The sequence below is a fragment of the Gopherus flavomarginatus genome, chromosome 3, assembly GCF_025201925.1.
Source record: "Gopherus flavomarginatus isolate rGopFla2 chromosome 3, rGopFla2.mat.asm, whole genome shotgun sequence".
NCBI lineage: Eukaryota > Metazoa > Chordata > Testudines > Testudinidae > Gopherus > Gopherus flavomarginatus.
In genome coordinates, this window is record NC_066619.1 from 160,799,834 (window position 1) to 160,814,405 (window position 14,572).

At 41.2% G+C, this 14,572-nt stretch overlaps 1 protein-coding gene across 13 annotated transcripts in view; it reads right to left on the minus strand.

Annotated features, from left to right (window-relative positions):
* Positions 1–14,572, minus strand: part of MAPK10 (mitogen-activated protein kinase 10) — a 265,869-nt gene that overhangs the window by 115,110 nt on the left and 136,187 nt on the right. For 10 of the 13 annotated variants that reach the window (XM_050945171.1, XM_050945170.1, XM_050945175.1 and 7 more), the window contains one exon: positions 6,438–6,509. In XM_050945171.1, the coding sequence (XP_050801128.1) occupies positions 6,438–6,503 (66 nt within the window). In that variant the 5' untranslated portion in view covers positions 6,504–6,509. Of the gene's footprint in view, positions 1–6,410; positions 6,510–14,572 lie in introns of all 13 variants that reach the window. The other 3 variants (XM_050945177.1, XM_050945176.1, XM_050945178.1) reach the window with 2 other exon arrangements.

The window sequence follows — 14,572 nt, forward strand, 5'->3', positions numbered from 1 at the left end:
ACTCCGACTCTCCTGAGCAATCTTACCAAGTCAAAGATTTTATTCATGTAATAGCTACATGCATGAATAAAGCCCAAAGAAAACCAAACAGACCCACCTCTGACAAGTCAAGTATTTTTTGCCTTCTTGCCAAGTTTGTTTCTATTGATAAATTTTTGAAACCCTTGTCAAGGTGTCCCCTCTTCATCTGTGTGGGCAGATTACACAACACAATTGACATCTGTGACACTCTATATCTCGGGGGAACACTCTGCACCCCCATGTTCATCCTTATAATAGGACTGTGTGGTATCCAGTGCAAATTTTGTCATGTCAGGTGTCTTTGGAAGGCTCATGATGCACTGAGCATTGTTGTTATAGTAATGTTATAGGTTGTAATTTCATGTATATAGTTATAAGGCTGAAAATGTGTCCTCATGGCTTAAAACAAGCCCAGGCAAAACTCTCCAGGAACAGAGGGGCAGTTCACACCTCATCAGGGCATGTATGGGACAAACCCAGCCCAGCCTCACCGGAACAAAGGACACTGGCCTAGACAGCAACAAAGGATCTGTTGTACTCTTGAGCGAGTCATCCCCCTTCCTTTGGTCAGTCAGGGACTACGATGAAGTAATGTTCACCTGACTCTGAAGAGGGGGGAGGCAAAGCCAAGATGGAAGAAAGAACATGATAAAAGAGAGAGACATTTGCCATGCTCTTCCTCTCTCTTCCACCTCCATCTACAGACATCACCACCAAGTGACTGAAGCACTGATCAAAGGGGAGACTCTGGCTGAAGGGCAACCAGCCAGCCTGTGGTAAGAAGCATCTAAGTTTGTAAGGCCTTTGAAAGTGTTAAGATCAGCTTAGAATGTGTTTTACTTTTATTTCATTTGACCAAATCTGACTTCTTGTGCTTTGACTTACAATAACTTAAAATCTACCCTTTGTAGTTAATAATTGGTTTGTTTACTCTACCTGAAGCAGTGTGTTTGGTTTGAAGCATATCAGAGACTCCTCTTGGGATAACAAGTCTGATGCATATCAATTTCTTTGTTAAATTGATGAACTCATCTAAGCTTGCAGCGTCCAGCGGGCATAACTGGACACTGCAAGATGGAGGTTCCTAGTGTTGTGTCTGTGACCGGAGATATTGGCTAGTGTCATTCGGTTGCACAATCCAAGGAGCAGTTTACATGCCAGAGGCTGTACGTGAACACCCCAGGAGTGGGGGTTCTCATAGCAGAGCAGGGTAAGGCTGGCTCCCAGAGTCAAAGATTGGAGTGACCTAGCAAATCACCAGTCCAGATAACACCAGGGGAATGTCACACCATCATTTAGGATTTTGACAGAATGCTTCCCCTACACAGCCATGGGGCTTAACTGCTTCTTTATGATGTCCAGTCGTTTCATTTTTATTTCCCTTCCCTTGGATCTCTTTCCTTGTGCACACACTCTTTCATCATCATCCTTTTCCAAATGGTCCCCAGGCCAGTTCTTCCTGATTTATGTCTAAAGAGACTTCAATCTTTTCATGTTCACTAACAAACGGATTCCTATATGCTGTTTTATTCTATATTATTTTGGCCCTTTCTTCAATGCCTAGCATTTGGCTATTTCACTGCATTTCAGAACCGTCACATCTTTTCATCCCCTCTGGTGGTCTCAGCTGCTTTCATATTTTAACGGATAACTTATTTGTAGGATAGTTGAGCTTTTATCCTTATGAGACTCCTAGAAGCAGTGAGTGCTACAGGCAAGAATGTACTCAAAACCTTACAAGGACTTATTCAAATGTTCTGTCCTACGTATAGGTTCAAAGTACAATTTGTGCTAACATTGGAGGTGATGATTGGAAATGCTACAGCAGTGTGAGATCATGAATCTCCTCATTTCCCCTAAAAAGCTGCGAGACTATACTCAGAAGGATATAGCACAAGCAAAAGTGATTAAAAAGTAGTTTGCGTGCAGATCAGATTGGATGTAAATCTTAGCTAAATACTGAATCAGAAACAAAAAGCCACATGGGCTGTAATTCTGTAAGGAACAATACAGGAATTCTAAGATTAACATGTGTTTACTTAAATCATGGGTTATTTTGAACTATGAATTTGGACTGCCCAAACCACGGAGATGCCAACTACCCATTATATAACACCACCACGTATTCTGTGTATGCAACATATACGTTAAAGATTATTTATATCCCTCTTACTTTACACTCAGGTGTCAACTATATTCAAGGCTCACAGGTAGCCATAACCCCCACTACTCTAAAATAGTTTTCAAAATCTAAAAGTGTCACAGTTTAAAAATCTGCTTTCTTGAGATTTTCTGGAGCTAAGAGTGAGCATTGTGTGACCTATTAGTAAGCCAGGAATCTCTTACATTTCCAGTTCTATAAAGCTCTCACGTCTACTCCTGCAGAATCACGTAATATTGGAATTTAAACTGGTCTTACTAGTATGTGTGCATTTACAATTGTATTACTGGTGCTCATTTGAAGCTCTTTGCTGAACTGCTTACTCAGACAAAAATCCTATTGATCTCAATGGGAGTTTTGCCTATATAAGTACAATATCTGGCCCTTAGTGAACACAAATGTTTGCGGGGGGGAAATGGACTGAGAGTTCTGGACATTGAAACCCCTTTATACACAGAACAGGACCAACACATGCAAGCTCCTCACACTACCCCACTTAAAGGTATATAGTGCTTCACACAGAACATAAAAGTTGCACGATCCCTGCCCTGATGAGTTCACAAAGCCAACACACGGACAACATACAACTCAGGTCATAATAGCAAGGGAGGGAGGAGGATATCAGTGGTCAAGAGAGACCATGGGAGAAAAGATTCTTTGAATAAGTGGGTTATCAACAGGGTCATGAAGGAGGAGAGAGAAGACACTCTGTAAACAAGAAATTGAGCAGTGTCCCAAGCACAGGAAGCAGTGAAGGCATGAAGCCAAGAATTAGTAAGAGACACAACAAAGGGAGCAGTGAGCAGGTAGGATTGTGAAAAGCATAGGAGGAAAAAGGAAATGAGAGCAAGGACATAGCTGGGACAAGATTATATAGGCCTTTGAAACCTACTCTGAATTTGATGCTGTAACAAATAGAGAGTGAGTGACAGAAAAGAGGAGGTAATGCATTCAGAATGGAGGCAACTTATCTTGGAAAGACTGAAGTGGGAGAAGTGACAAGAAGGGAAACCATAGAAGTTTGCAATAGAGGGTTTGGAGTGAGTGCTTAGTGACGTGAATCGTGAATGAAGAGTGGGTTTTGATTATATTAAGAGGAAGAAGTAACAAAACCTTAGAGAGAAACCGGATGCAGTGAGGGCAGGGAAAGGAGGGAGAACAGGAAAGAAGATCACCCAAGGATTTCAAGTTCAGGAGATAGGAAGGACAGTGAATTTATCAACAGCAGTAAAGAAAGGAGGTGGCATAGAGAGTTTAGGAACAAAAGAAAGACGTAATGAGATGCACTATTTCTTTAGCTTACTGCATACATTGATAATATGATGCAATGTTTCATAGTGATATTAAATAGCTCTGCAATCGTTACAAGAAAGTGGGATACATCTGAGATTCTTATCAGCATTTAAGAGCTCTTTTCCCTAGTGCATGCAGGGTGAAAAGGAAGACGCCTGAGCTACATGAATGGACATCACTACTTCCATTAAATGGAAGCAACACCTAAGGCCACATCACAACAGACTCATCACCCTGTAAATACTATTTTTAAGATATTATTTTATAATTACAGCACTTGACATGGAAACGGTAGCAAACAAAGGAGTCTCCCTTTTATAAATAAATAAGGAGTAAGCACCAGAGTAATTAAATTTTCCCCTTAAAAAAATCACTCTTGATATTAAACAGGCAGGATTTGTACCCTAAGAATCTAAGCTGCAGGTCAGTGCTTCTCTTACAGATTATGAATGTTGATTAATGACCCACCGGAAACAGGACATTTTGCATGAAAACAACTTTGTTTAAGGCTGAAAGCAATATCTTCATCCAATCCGATTAAGACATTAGCGTGATTTATCAAAATTAAGAAACAATTTGCAAATAAACCAAATGAGCTCAACCAATGAAGACCTGCATGATTATCAACAAAAATGACCTTTTCTGTGGTTCAAGCTAATTTAAGGGCATTCTCAAAATAATCTGGTTTCTAAATGTTCATCAATGAGATTGTTATTGAAACTAGGGAGTCTTTAAAGTATTTCAGAAAGAGGGAGTGTGAGCGTATGTACAGTGATTGGTCAAGCAATTTACACAGGTTGTCACAGTAATGAGGAAGAAACTAAGCTAAGATTTTGAAAGGGCTCAAAACTTCCGCAAAATCCCAGTCTAAAATTTCATTCTAGGTACTTCTTTTGGTGGTCTCAATGCAGCAAGTTCCAAAACCCTACATCCAGGAAGAAAAACCATTAACTGATATGCATCACTGGCCAGTAAAAGGAGTTCTGAATATTAAAGAAGAAAAGGGCTGAAGAACACCCTTCCCCTGCTCAAATCTAAATCAGGTGCGATAGGGAAGAGGCACACACCATTTGAGATGTCATTTCATCTGAGACTGGAGGATCACAGCGCAAGTGGTCAGATGCCTCTTGTATATTGATGCATTCTAATTGCATACAGCGTACTTCCTAGTGGGAGAGGAGAATTATATATAAAGATTCCAGTACAATTTTACTATAGTGTCTCAGTGACAGGGAGAAGACAGAGTTAAAAAGTAGAGAGAGTCAGAAAATGATTTTTCCCCCTTATGAAAAATTTTACAAAAGTGATCTTTTTTGGAAAATATTTCTTAGATTTATTTTTTTTGGTCAAAAACCTAAAACCACTTTTTTAGGCAACTACAAACATAAAAAATGAATTGAAAATGGGATTTTTTGACAGAAAATGTAGGTACAAGGAGAAGTCATTTTGCTTCAGTACAAATGTTTTGATAGAAAGAGCGTCCCCAGCTCTGTTAGGGAGTTATGGATGAAAAGTAAGAGTAACTTTCTATGATGGTGACAAAAAAAGTGAGCCTGGATGAATTATGAGATGTTGCTAACTACCAAAGATGGTTATAGTACAAGGGGAATTTGAGCAAATAAAATCTATATGTAGATGAGGAACAAAGAGAAAATGCCTCCAGCAGAGAAGGATGGGGGAAAAGAAAATGTGTGAAGCAGACTGTCAGATTGAAAAATGAAATTATATTGTCCAGATCCACCCTGAACCTGAATGCCATGTGAAGTGCAGAGAATGGGAAAAGATATTTGTGGGGGGAAAAAACCTTTTTGCTGCTTTGTATTAAATGCTGACATAGAACAAATATTTTTTTTTTACTTGATTTTCAGTTACTTGGACCCAGTGTAATCATTTGCTGCTTAAGTATTAAATGTAATACTTTTAATGCTCTTTCTAAGGATGCAACACTATTCTCACCGATCAAGAAACATATATTATTCCTGTGATCACCCAGATTACTGGTGCTCCATCAGACCATAAAAATGAATGAAGCACTAGTCACGCTACAGGAGAAGTGAATAGGAAGAAAAAAAAAACATGTTCACCTTGATAATGAAAATATCTCCAAGATTTGTGGCTGGTGAACACGTATGAATGCTAAACTTCCCAAATCTAACTAACAGGACCAAGAATTGAACAACTCAATAAATTAAATGCAGAAGGAAAGAGGATTGAGTTTAGTTTCAGCTCTGTAGAGTTTAAAGCATCATGACTGAACAATTTCAAAATCAATTTAAAAAGTACAAAATTGGCTACACTGCTGCTTCAATACAGCAGAACCTCAATCACACACATTTCATTAAACCATATACTTTATACTCCATGCACAAATTTGGCCACTCTTCCTCATCTCTTAGCAAAGATGTAAAAGCAGAGGGTTATACAGTGAGGTTAGAGAACAGTTCTATAGTAAGATGTTACAGTACAAAGGATTTACCTATATAAAGGCCAGACAGAAAATAAGAAAAATGTATTTTCATTCATCCTTTTGGATATTTCTGTGCATGTCTGTATGTGGAAACTTTCAAGAGATTACTCTTCAGAGATTAAGAGTGCCCTGTTTTGATTCAATTTAAATTGGTGTGGATTAAAACCCAATTTTATTATTTCAATTCCACATTGTGTGTAAAAAAGGCCCAAGACTGTTATTTGTATAAAAATTACTCCAGCAGATTCACTAGCCATTATAAAGCACAGCCATAAATTATTAAAACCAAACTATGATAGTCAAAATAAGTGAAAAAGTAAACTCAGTGATGCATTATCTAGCTTTTCTATTGTGTTTTTCCGCTGGTTAATTCTCACAATTCAGTAGCCTGAACTGGGCCTTTATTGTAATTCTACAGTTTCTATATTATATGGATGGCAAATATGGAAGTACAAGTATATACTGTACCTTGTTTTACCTGTAAGGAACACACACCTGACAAAAGGCAATCTTCACATCCAGGGTAGGTTCACTGCAGTAGTACAAGAAATGGCGGCTCATAAATACCTGCAAAGAAAAAAAAAAGTCAAAATCACATGCCTGTTGCTGATTTGGCATTACAATTTCTATCCACCTGATTTGGCAGTATGAAAACAACATGTGAATTATTATTAGGTTATGTGAGCAAAGGATATTGGGGTGGCTCAGTGGATTGGTAATAGGCTTCAGAGCTTTCAAACCACTAGGAAAGGTTACCTGTTTAAACACAACCTAGCTTGTTAGTAACATGAAATCATTAGATCAAAATCTGCCCTACATGCAAGCCAGTGAAATTTGCAATTCCCCAAACAAACAGGAATGAAATTGAGCACTTGGAGCTCAGCGGCCAGAATTGCAGGGACAGCGGAGTTACCTTTGTTTGATCTATTGACCCACCATGAGAAAGTCTATGGTTCCTCCTTCAACTCCTACTACTCATCTCAGCCCTGCTGTGGCATACTATAATTCCAAGACAGAGCACCACAGAAAAATGCACAAGTGCCATTAAGGCTGCTTTGCTGTGCTGGAGCAAAGACTGAAATCTCCACTGGTTTTCTGCCAAGAAGCAGGATTGCATTAAGGAAAAACGCAAAAATCTTAATTGCACCAAAATAAAAAAAAATCTGCTAGCTTTACAAGGAAAGGAGATAAATATTATAGAATTTCAATTTGCCTAGTAAATATAGTAAGATTACGTAAAAGCTAATCCTGAGAAACGCTATCCTACTTGGATGGAGATACCTTCATGGTCCTGAAATTCTACACTTTGGTCTTGAGATATTTATGGGATTGTAATAATTGTGTATTAACAATAAGCTGAAGTACTGTGAAATAGTGATAAGTTTATTGGAGTTATTTTACCCTATTCTGCCTGAACAGGGCTTAGGAAAACATAAAAAGAAAAAAGTGTCCACCAGTGTTTGCAACCTGAATTGTTCCATATGTTCCCACATGTGCTTAATTTTTAATGAATGAATGACTAATCTGGTTATGAAAAGCAAGTGTATGACTTTCTCTGCATCACATTACAGTGTCTCAGATTGCTGCCTCATTGCTCAATGAGTCATTGAGGAAGCGCCACATTCCACAGAGGGTTTGTTTATAGATATATTTATTAACATTAGTCATAATTTCACTGCTTTCTGGAAACCCAGCAGATCATTAAGTTCTCTCACTGCAGAGGTTTAAAGGACATGTCCCTATTCAGTAGGACTAGATGCTGATGCATTATCTTAATTTGATCTGGGCAGGAAACAATTTTCCCATCTTGCAAACATTTTTGAGATTTCAAAATATTTCTCATTTCACATTGAGAGGAAACCGAAACGTTAGAACATTTTTCATGAAAAGAGAGAGACTGAATCAATGTGGGAGACCTGGCTTGAAGTCTCTGCTCCAAAGCTGGCACTTGAACCTGTGCCTCCCACATCCCAGTTGAATGCCCACCACTGCAGCTATTGGCTAGTCTGGGGTCTCTCTCTCTCTCTCTCTCTCTCAATTCCATCCTACACCTGAGAAATCCTGCCTGGTGAAGTTTGATGGTGACACTAACTAGCGTCCCAGTGCAAGAGATTCACTGGTACCTGGTAGTGAGTTTCAGTGGCCAGTTCAATGCACTCCAGTTTGCTGATATCATAAACTGTATCTGATATGTATCATGTAAGGTATCATTGAAAAACTAGCACCACATATTCTTGCATGGTGTGTGTAGAGTAATTGCCAAGCGATCACACAAATATGAAGGAAATGTGGAACTATAATGTATTTACCAGACAAGTTGGGTGAGTGGGTGAACAGGTTTCTCCCACACAAAGGACAAGCTGACATGGCAAGTGGCCATTCATTTGCATTACAGAGGACTGGAAGAGATCAATTTGCATTTTAGCCAACACCAGAGGGGAAGAAACCAGCATGGAACAACCAGAGTCCATGTCGCTTTCCTCACAGCTTGATTGGGGAGGGGCTTCAGAATTCATTTCAAAGATGCACTGGACTATGAAAGGGAGGGGCAAAGTTGTCTTTTCACTTAAAACAACACTTTGGGCTTGATGGACAATCCTGACTAGCTGGGTGGTCAGACATCTTGCTGGAAGGTAGCATGATGTGAATTTTACCTTGAATAAAGACTAGTTTGCTAAGTTTTAGTGTCTAGAATGTGTTTTTCACTTTTGTTTGTAATCATTCTTTATGGCTGAACTCACTTAAAATCCTATCTCCTTTAGCTATTAAACTTGTTTTACTTTTTATTTAAACCAAGCCAGTGCTGTATTTGAATTGAAGTGATTGTTAACTCCAGTTTATCATGATAACGTGTGTTTTGTTTCTTTAGAAGAACAAACAAACTTTATTATTCCTCTTAAAGGAAAAGGCTGGTGGTTGCAGTGCACACGGTTTTGGGAAAATTCAGAACTGGGGGGCATTGGGGTCATCCTGCCAGAAGTAACCAAAAATCTGGCGGAGACCAGAGTGTGGATAGGGTATAAGAAGCAAGATGCTGGAATCATAGTTGTTGGTCCAGGGCCACTTATCACACAGACACTCAGTACATACTGTGACAGACCTAGACCAGTGAGGTACAGGAGTCTGGTCATTGGATGAGTAGTTTTCTGTTCCCTGAGTGACAAGAGCAGGGGCTGCACTAGAGTAATCAGGAACCTGCTAGAACTAATCAGCCTGTCTGCCTTAATTGGAACACCTGCAGCCAATCGAGGCAGGCTAATCAGGGCACCTGGGTTTAAAAAGGAGCTCATTCCAGTCAGGGAGGGGAGAGCCAGAGGAGAGGAAGTGCATGTGAGGCACTGAGAGCAAGAGGCACAAGGAGCTGAGAGTAAGAGGGTGTGCTGCTGGAGGATTGAGGAGTACAAGTGTTATCAGACACCAGGAGGAAGGTCGTGTGGTGAGGATAAAGAAGGTGTTTGAAGGAGGCCATGGGGAAGTAGCCCAGGGAGCTGTAGCTGTCATGCAGCTGTTACAGGAAGCACTATAGACAGCTGCAATCCACAGAGCCCTGGGCTGGAACCCAGAGTAGAAGGCGGGCCCGGGTTCCCCCCAAACCTCCCAACTCCTGATTAGACACAGGAGAAGTTGACCCAGACTGTGGGGAAGATCACTGAGGTAAGCAAACTCTGCCAATAAGTGCAGGACCCACCAAGGGAGAGGAGGAACTTTGTCACAACTGGTGTTAGACGTGGGATCTGGTGTGCACAGAGTGGCAGAAGGAGGAGGGTGATTTAAAAAAAAAAGGGAGAGGGTTTATTTTTTTCTCACCACAATGGATGACTTAGTGCAGGCACTGATACAAGCTATGGCGGCCCAGCAGGAGGCTACTCGTGTCCAGGCCGCCACCCAACAGGAGGCAGTTTGGCTGCAGCAAGAAACTAATCGCCTGCTGATGGACCAGGCTTCTCAAGTCCGAGCTATGTTGCGGGAACTGGTAAACCAGGTAAAGATGCTTACAGAGCTGAACCACAGCCATGATGGGACGCAGATCATATGGGCCAGCCATTGGCTGCAGAAAATGACGCGGGAGGATGATGTAGAGGCATACCTTCTGGCCTTTGAGAGGACAGCCCTACGGGAGGCCGGACCTCAAGATCAGGGGTCTGGCATCCTTGCCCCATTCCTCTGTGGGGAGGCCCAGAAGGCCTACTGTGATCTGCCTGAAAAGGCTGCAGCAGACTACCCCCAGCTCAAAGCAGAGATCCTGGTCAGATCTGGGGTAACAACTGCAGTGCAGGCCCAGCAGTATCACGAGTGGAGGTACCAGGAAAACAAAACCCCGCGGTCCCAATTGTATGACCTCATCCATCTTACACAAAAGTGGTTGCGAACGGAATCCCAGAGTCCGGAAGAGATACTAGATGTTCTGGTCATCGACGGATACATGAGGGAACTACCGCCAGACCTTCGTGCTTAGGTAAGCCAGAACGAACCCTCCACCTATGATGAGGTTGTCGCACTGGTAGAGAGGCGAAGGACAGCGAGGGAGCTGACCCGACCAGTTAAGGAAGAAACACCCCGGGTTAAACTAGCAGAGCCAAGCCCTAGAGCTCGGGTGACTGGGCAACCAGGAGATCACAGGTGGAAAAAGAGAGGGGCTGAAGGCCCACGAGAAGCCACAAAGAGTCAGAGCACTGAGGGAGAAAAGGATGGTGATGTTAGACTGCCCAAACCAAGAGACCGGGGAATGCCTAAGGCCCCATACAGATGTTATGCCTGCGGGGAGTGAGGACATATAGCTGCACAGTGTCCCAATGCTGAGGAGCCTATGCAGTGTAACCTGGGGAACTGGGCAGACCCATGCTCTCTAATCCATCTTGTGGGGGGTCTCACTAACCCCACATATGTACACCTGACCAGTAAAGCTAAATGGGGTAGAGACCACAGGACTAGTTGATTCGGGGAGTGCTATCACGCTTGTCTCAGGGAAGCTCGTGAAGTGTAGTCAGCTGCTGTGGGCTAAGTGTGCGGGGATAACATGCGTCCATGGGACAGTTGGTTATTACCTGAACTCGAGATTCAGGGGAACACTACTGAGGTAGCAGCAGGTGTAGTCCCTAAACTCCCATACCCGGTGCTCATAGGGAGGGACTTCCCAGGGTTTGGAAACTTACTCCCAGTAGGAGGATTCGAGGAAAAGGGGAAGCCTGAAGTTAGTGAGGCCTCCATAGACTGTCAACCCCCAGTCTTCTCTGAAATATCCCCAGATTTATTTTCCATTCCCAGACAGGGTAGAAAATAGAAAAGGGAAAGGAGGGCAGCTAAACCCTAGAGAAAGTCCTATCGAACAATTCAGCCTAGACAGGGTCAAGGAAACATTTGTCCTGTATCGAGGGGTGAAGGACATGGATTCCTTATCATATCTGGACTTTTCTTTTACTTGGAAGGGGAACATTTCATTTGGGCAGAAGACCAAATAACCTAAGCCCTAAAAAACTGTGGCATGGCTGTAACCTGATTCTGGGAAGAGGTAAACCATGCTATTACAATCAGTCTAGATTTATCTATCAGCTATGAGAAGATTAAAACCTGAGGCTGTATAGCTGTAAACTGCAGAATTTGATCAGGACTGCAGGGTACCCTATGATATATCATAACCTACTCTCAGCCCCACATCATGACTTTCCCAATATTAAAGTAAGGTTTGTCACTATAATTTTATGGGGAGATAAATCAAGCATTTCTGCATTTATCGTTTTGCCATAAGAGAATGTACTGTATGTGTGTGGGGTGGAGGTTGAATGTACTGCATATCTTTATATGGCTGTTTGGTTATGTACTCACTCTGAAGAGGAAAAGCTAAAAATAGTTTATGCTACTTCAACGTATCTGATTTAAACAAAGATTTCAGAAGATTCATGGCATGGAAGAAGGAATTGATTATTCCTCTTACCAAATTATCCATACATTTTCTAGAAATGGTTTTAAAAAATAACATTTAGTTCCTACTGTCTGAGATGAGGCATCTTCTTATCAATTCATCTGTAACAGACAAACCATTCTTGAAGAATGCTAATTTCAAAAGATTCATACTTTCAGGGTTTTTTGTTTTGTTTTTTAATATTTCCTGTTTTGAAAACTGGTTTGAATTACTCCATGCATAGTTTAAAGAGAGGTAGACCTTTCTCCTTTGCTGGAACATTCACGATCTGAGCACTGAAGTATAGTACACTGAATAGCTAAAGTTTGGAGTGATGCCACTGGAATTTCACTCTAAGAACTACATTTTTCTTACCCTAAATCTCAATTATTTTCACAAGTAAAGACAAGAAAAAGAACAAAAAGTTATATGATTCTAGCAATAAACAAAACCAGTTTTAACTCAGATTCTTGAGTATTCCATCACAAAATGATGCAAACCTGACCAAGATGTCACAGATTTAGGGATAGAAATTAGGCTAGAATCCTGCTCTTCTGATTCTAGTCCTATGCTCAATGTATTGGGCTATCGAGGTGCCATCTCCTCTATATGCAGTACTCTATTATAGCTCTGAGAACTAAATACTTATATTAATGATAAAAGGGAGTAGTTATGAATTTCATAACGATTTGCAATCATAAGGATTCATTCCCATCTCAGACAGGGGGACACCCACCTCCAGATGTACTGAAAAGTTCCCTGAGCTTGCACATAGTAGATTGTGGTGCATGTCAACACATCCAAGATTAGAATCAAACACCATCTAATTCACTTCTAAATGTTTTGGGAGAATTTATGGCCCAGATTGTCCCCTCCAGGGTAAAAGCTAACAAAGGGTAATATTTTCCCATGGGAATCTCATCTCGTGAAGGGGCAATCAGAAAGTGTTGCTCTCCCAAGGAAAAGTCCCTCTCTCCCCTGAGATTCACAGGAGGCCAGGACCACGTTCCCAGAGGACCTGAAACCCAAAGTGGCTCTGGCCTTTACCCAGATCCATTGTAATCTGATTCCCATTGCAGCCACACTACGAGGGACTCCCCTTGCCTACAACAGCTTCCAGAAGTGGGGGAGATGCAGCCTGTACTAATTCATTTTACACTATCTTCTATGAGCATAGAGGACTGATGTATTTCCCTCATTCCTTCTCCCTGTATACACCCTGGAATGCATGGATCACCTGAAGTCTAGTAATTGGAACAGTTCTATAGGGGCACCTGAAATCCTTCTGCATGGAAGAAGGAAAGCCCATGCATGGAGGCCCCCTCTACATTCAGATCAGGCGAGGCATAACTTGGGTCTGTGTAGGCATATCTGCCATTATCAATAGTGGAGAGCTGGGTTCAAATTTCCCGCACATTTAGGCCCCCAGTTCAGAACAGGACTTAAGTATGTGCCTAAATGTTTTGTTGAATTGGGTTCTGAGAGAACAGATTGCTTGATGTTATCATCAATACCTGAAAAGTCCAAATTGTTAAATTACAATTTAAAAGTACTGTAACAATAGAATTTTGTTAATACTGCCATTTCTAGAGACTAGGAGATTGGTAACAAGTCTGATGTGCTAGAAGGGAACAAATAATCCTCTGAGAAGTGAAATCTACAAGTAGATAAAAATATTACACTCTGTTAATAATATAGAAGACAAATGTATGTTTCTCCATTGGATCTTCGCTATCACTAATTATTTTTGATATATCTGGCAAAGTGATGATGTGAATAAGGTAATTAATTAAGTGAAATATTAGATTAAATCTGAGCAGAAACAGTTAATCTTCCACTAAGAAATCTTACAGTGAAATAAGAAATGATAGCATATTAAAGGCTTTAAAAATTAACAAGTTTTGCTTCCTAAATGGAGCTGTTGGAGCAGGAATGTCAGGAGATAAAGAAAGAAGGGGCTTAGAAGTAGCAATGAAATATGAATGGCTTTGAGAGGAAGTATTCAGTATACAGGAAAGTGAACCAAGTACACTCAGAGGCAGATTTACCTAGTGATTAGAGCACAAGACTAAGAGCAAGAAGTTGATGATTTCTAATTCTGGCTCTGCTGCTAGCTTGCAACTTATTCTGAGCCTAATTTTCAAGTCTTAGCTTTTAGATACACAACCATAGACCCCAAAGATGTAATATTCACAGATGCTAAGTACCTACAACCATCATTTATTTCAACTGGCTCTCATTACATTTGGCAATCATGACTTAAATGTCAAGTTGCAGACCCTAAAAACAGACTCACCCATTTTACAGATAGGAATGATCAGAGAGATTATCTATACCTGGAAGAGTGTCTACACAACAGCTCGGAAGCATCATTCCCAGCTTCCGAAGACATTCACACACCAGCTCAGGTAGAGCTACTATGCTAAAAATAGCACTGTGGCTGCAGCAGCAAAGGCTAGCCGCCTGAGTACAGACACCCTGCAGTCTCCCAGCATACATATGCAGGCAGCTAGCCTGAGCCACTGCCTGGGCTACTGTGACCACACTAGACTGTGGTCTTAAAGATTAGCTTATCGCCATTCACAAACTGTAAAACTAAAGCTTAAGGGCATGTATATACTGCAATCCCGGGGTGTGGCTGCAGTTTGTGTAGACATGCTCGAGCTGCTCTGGGTACCTTGGGTACCAGAGATATTAAGCTGTAGCAGCATAAGATTCAGTACGTGCTAGC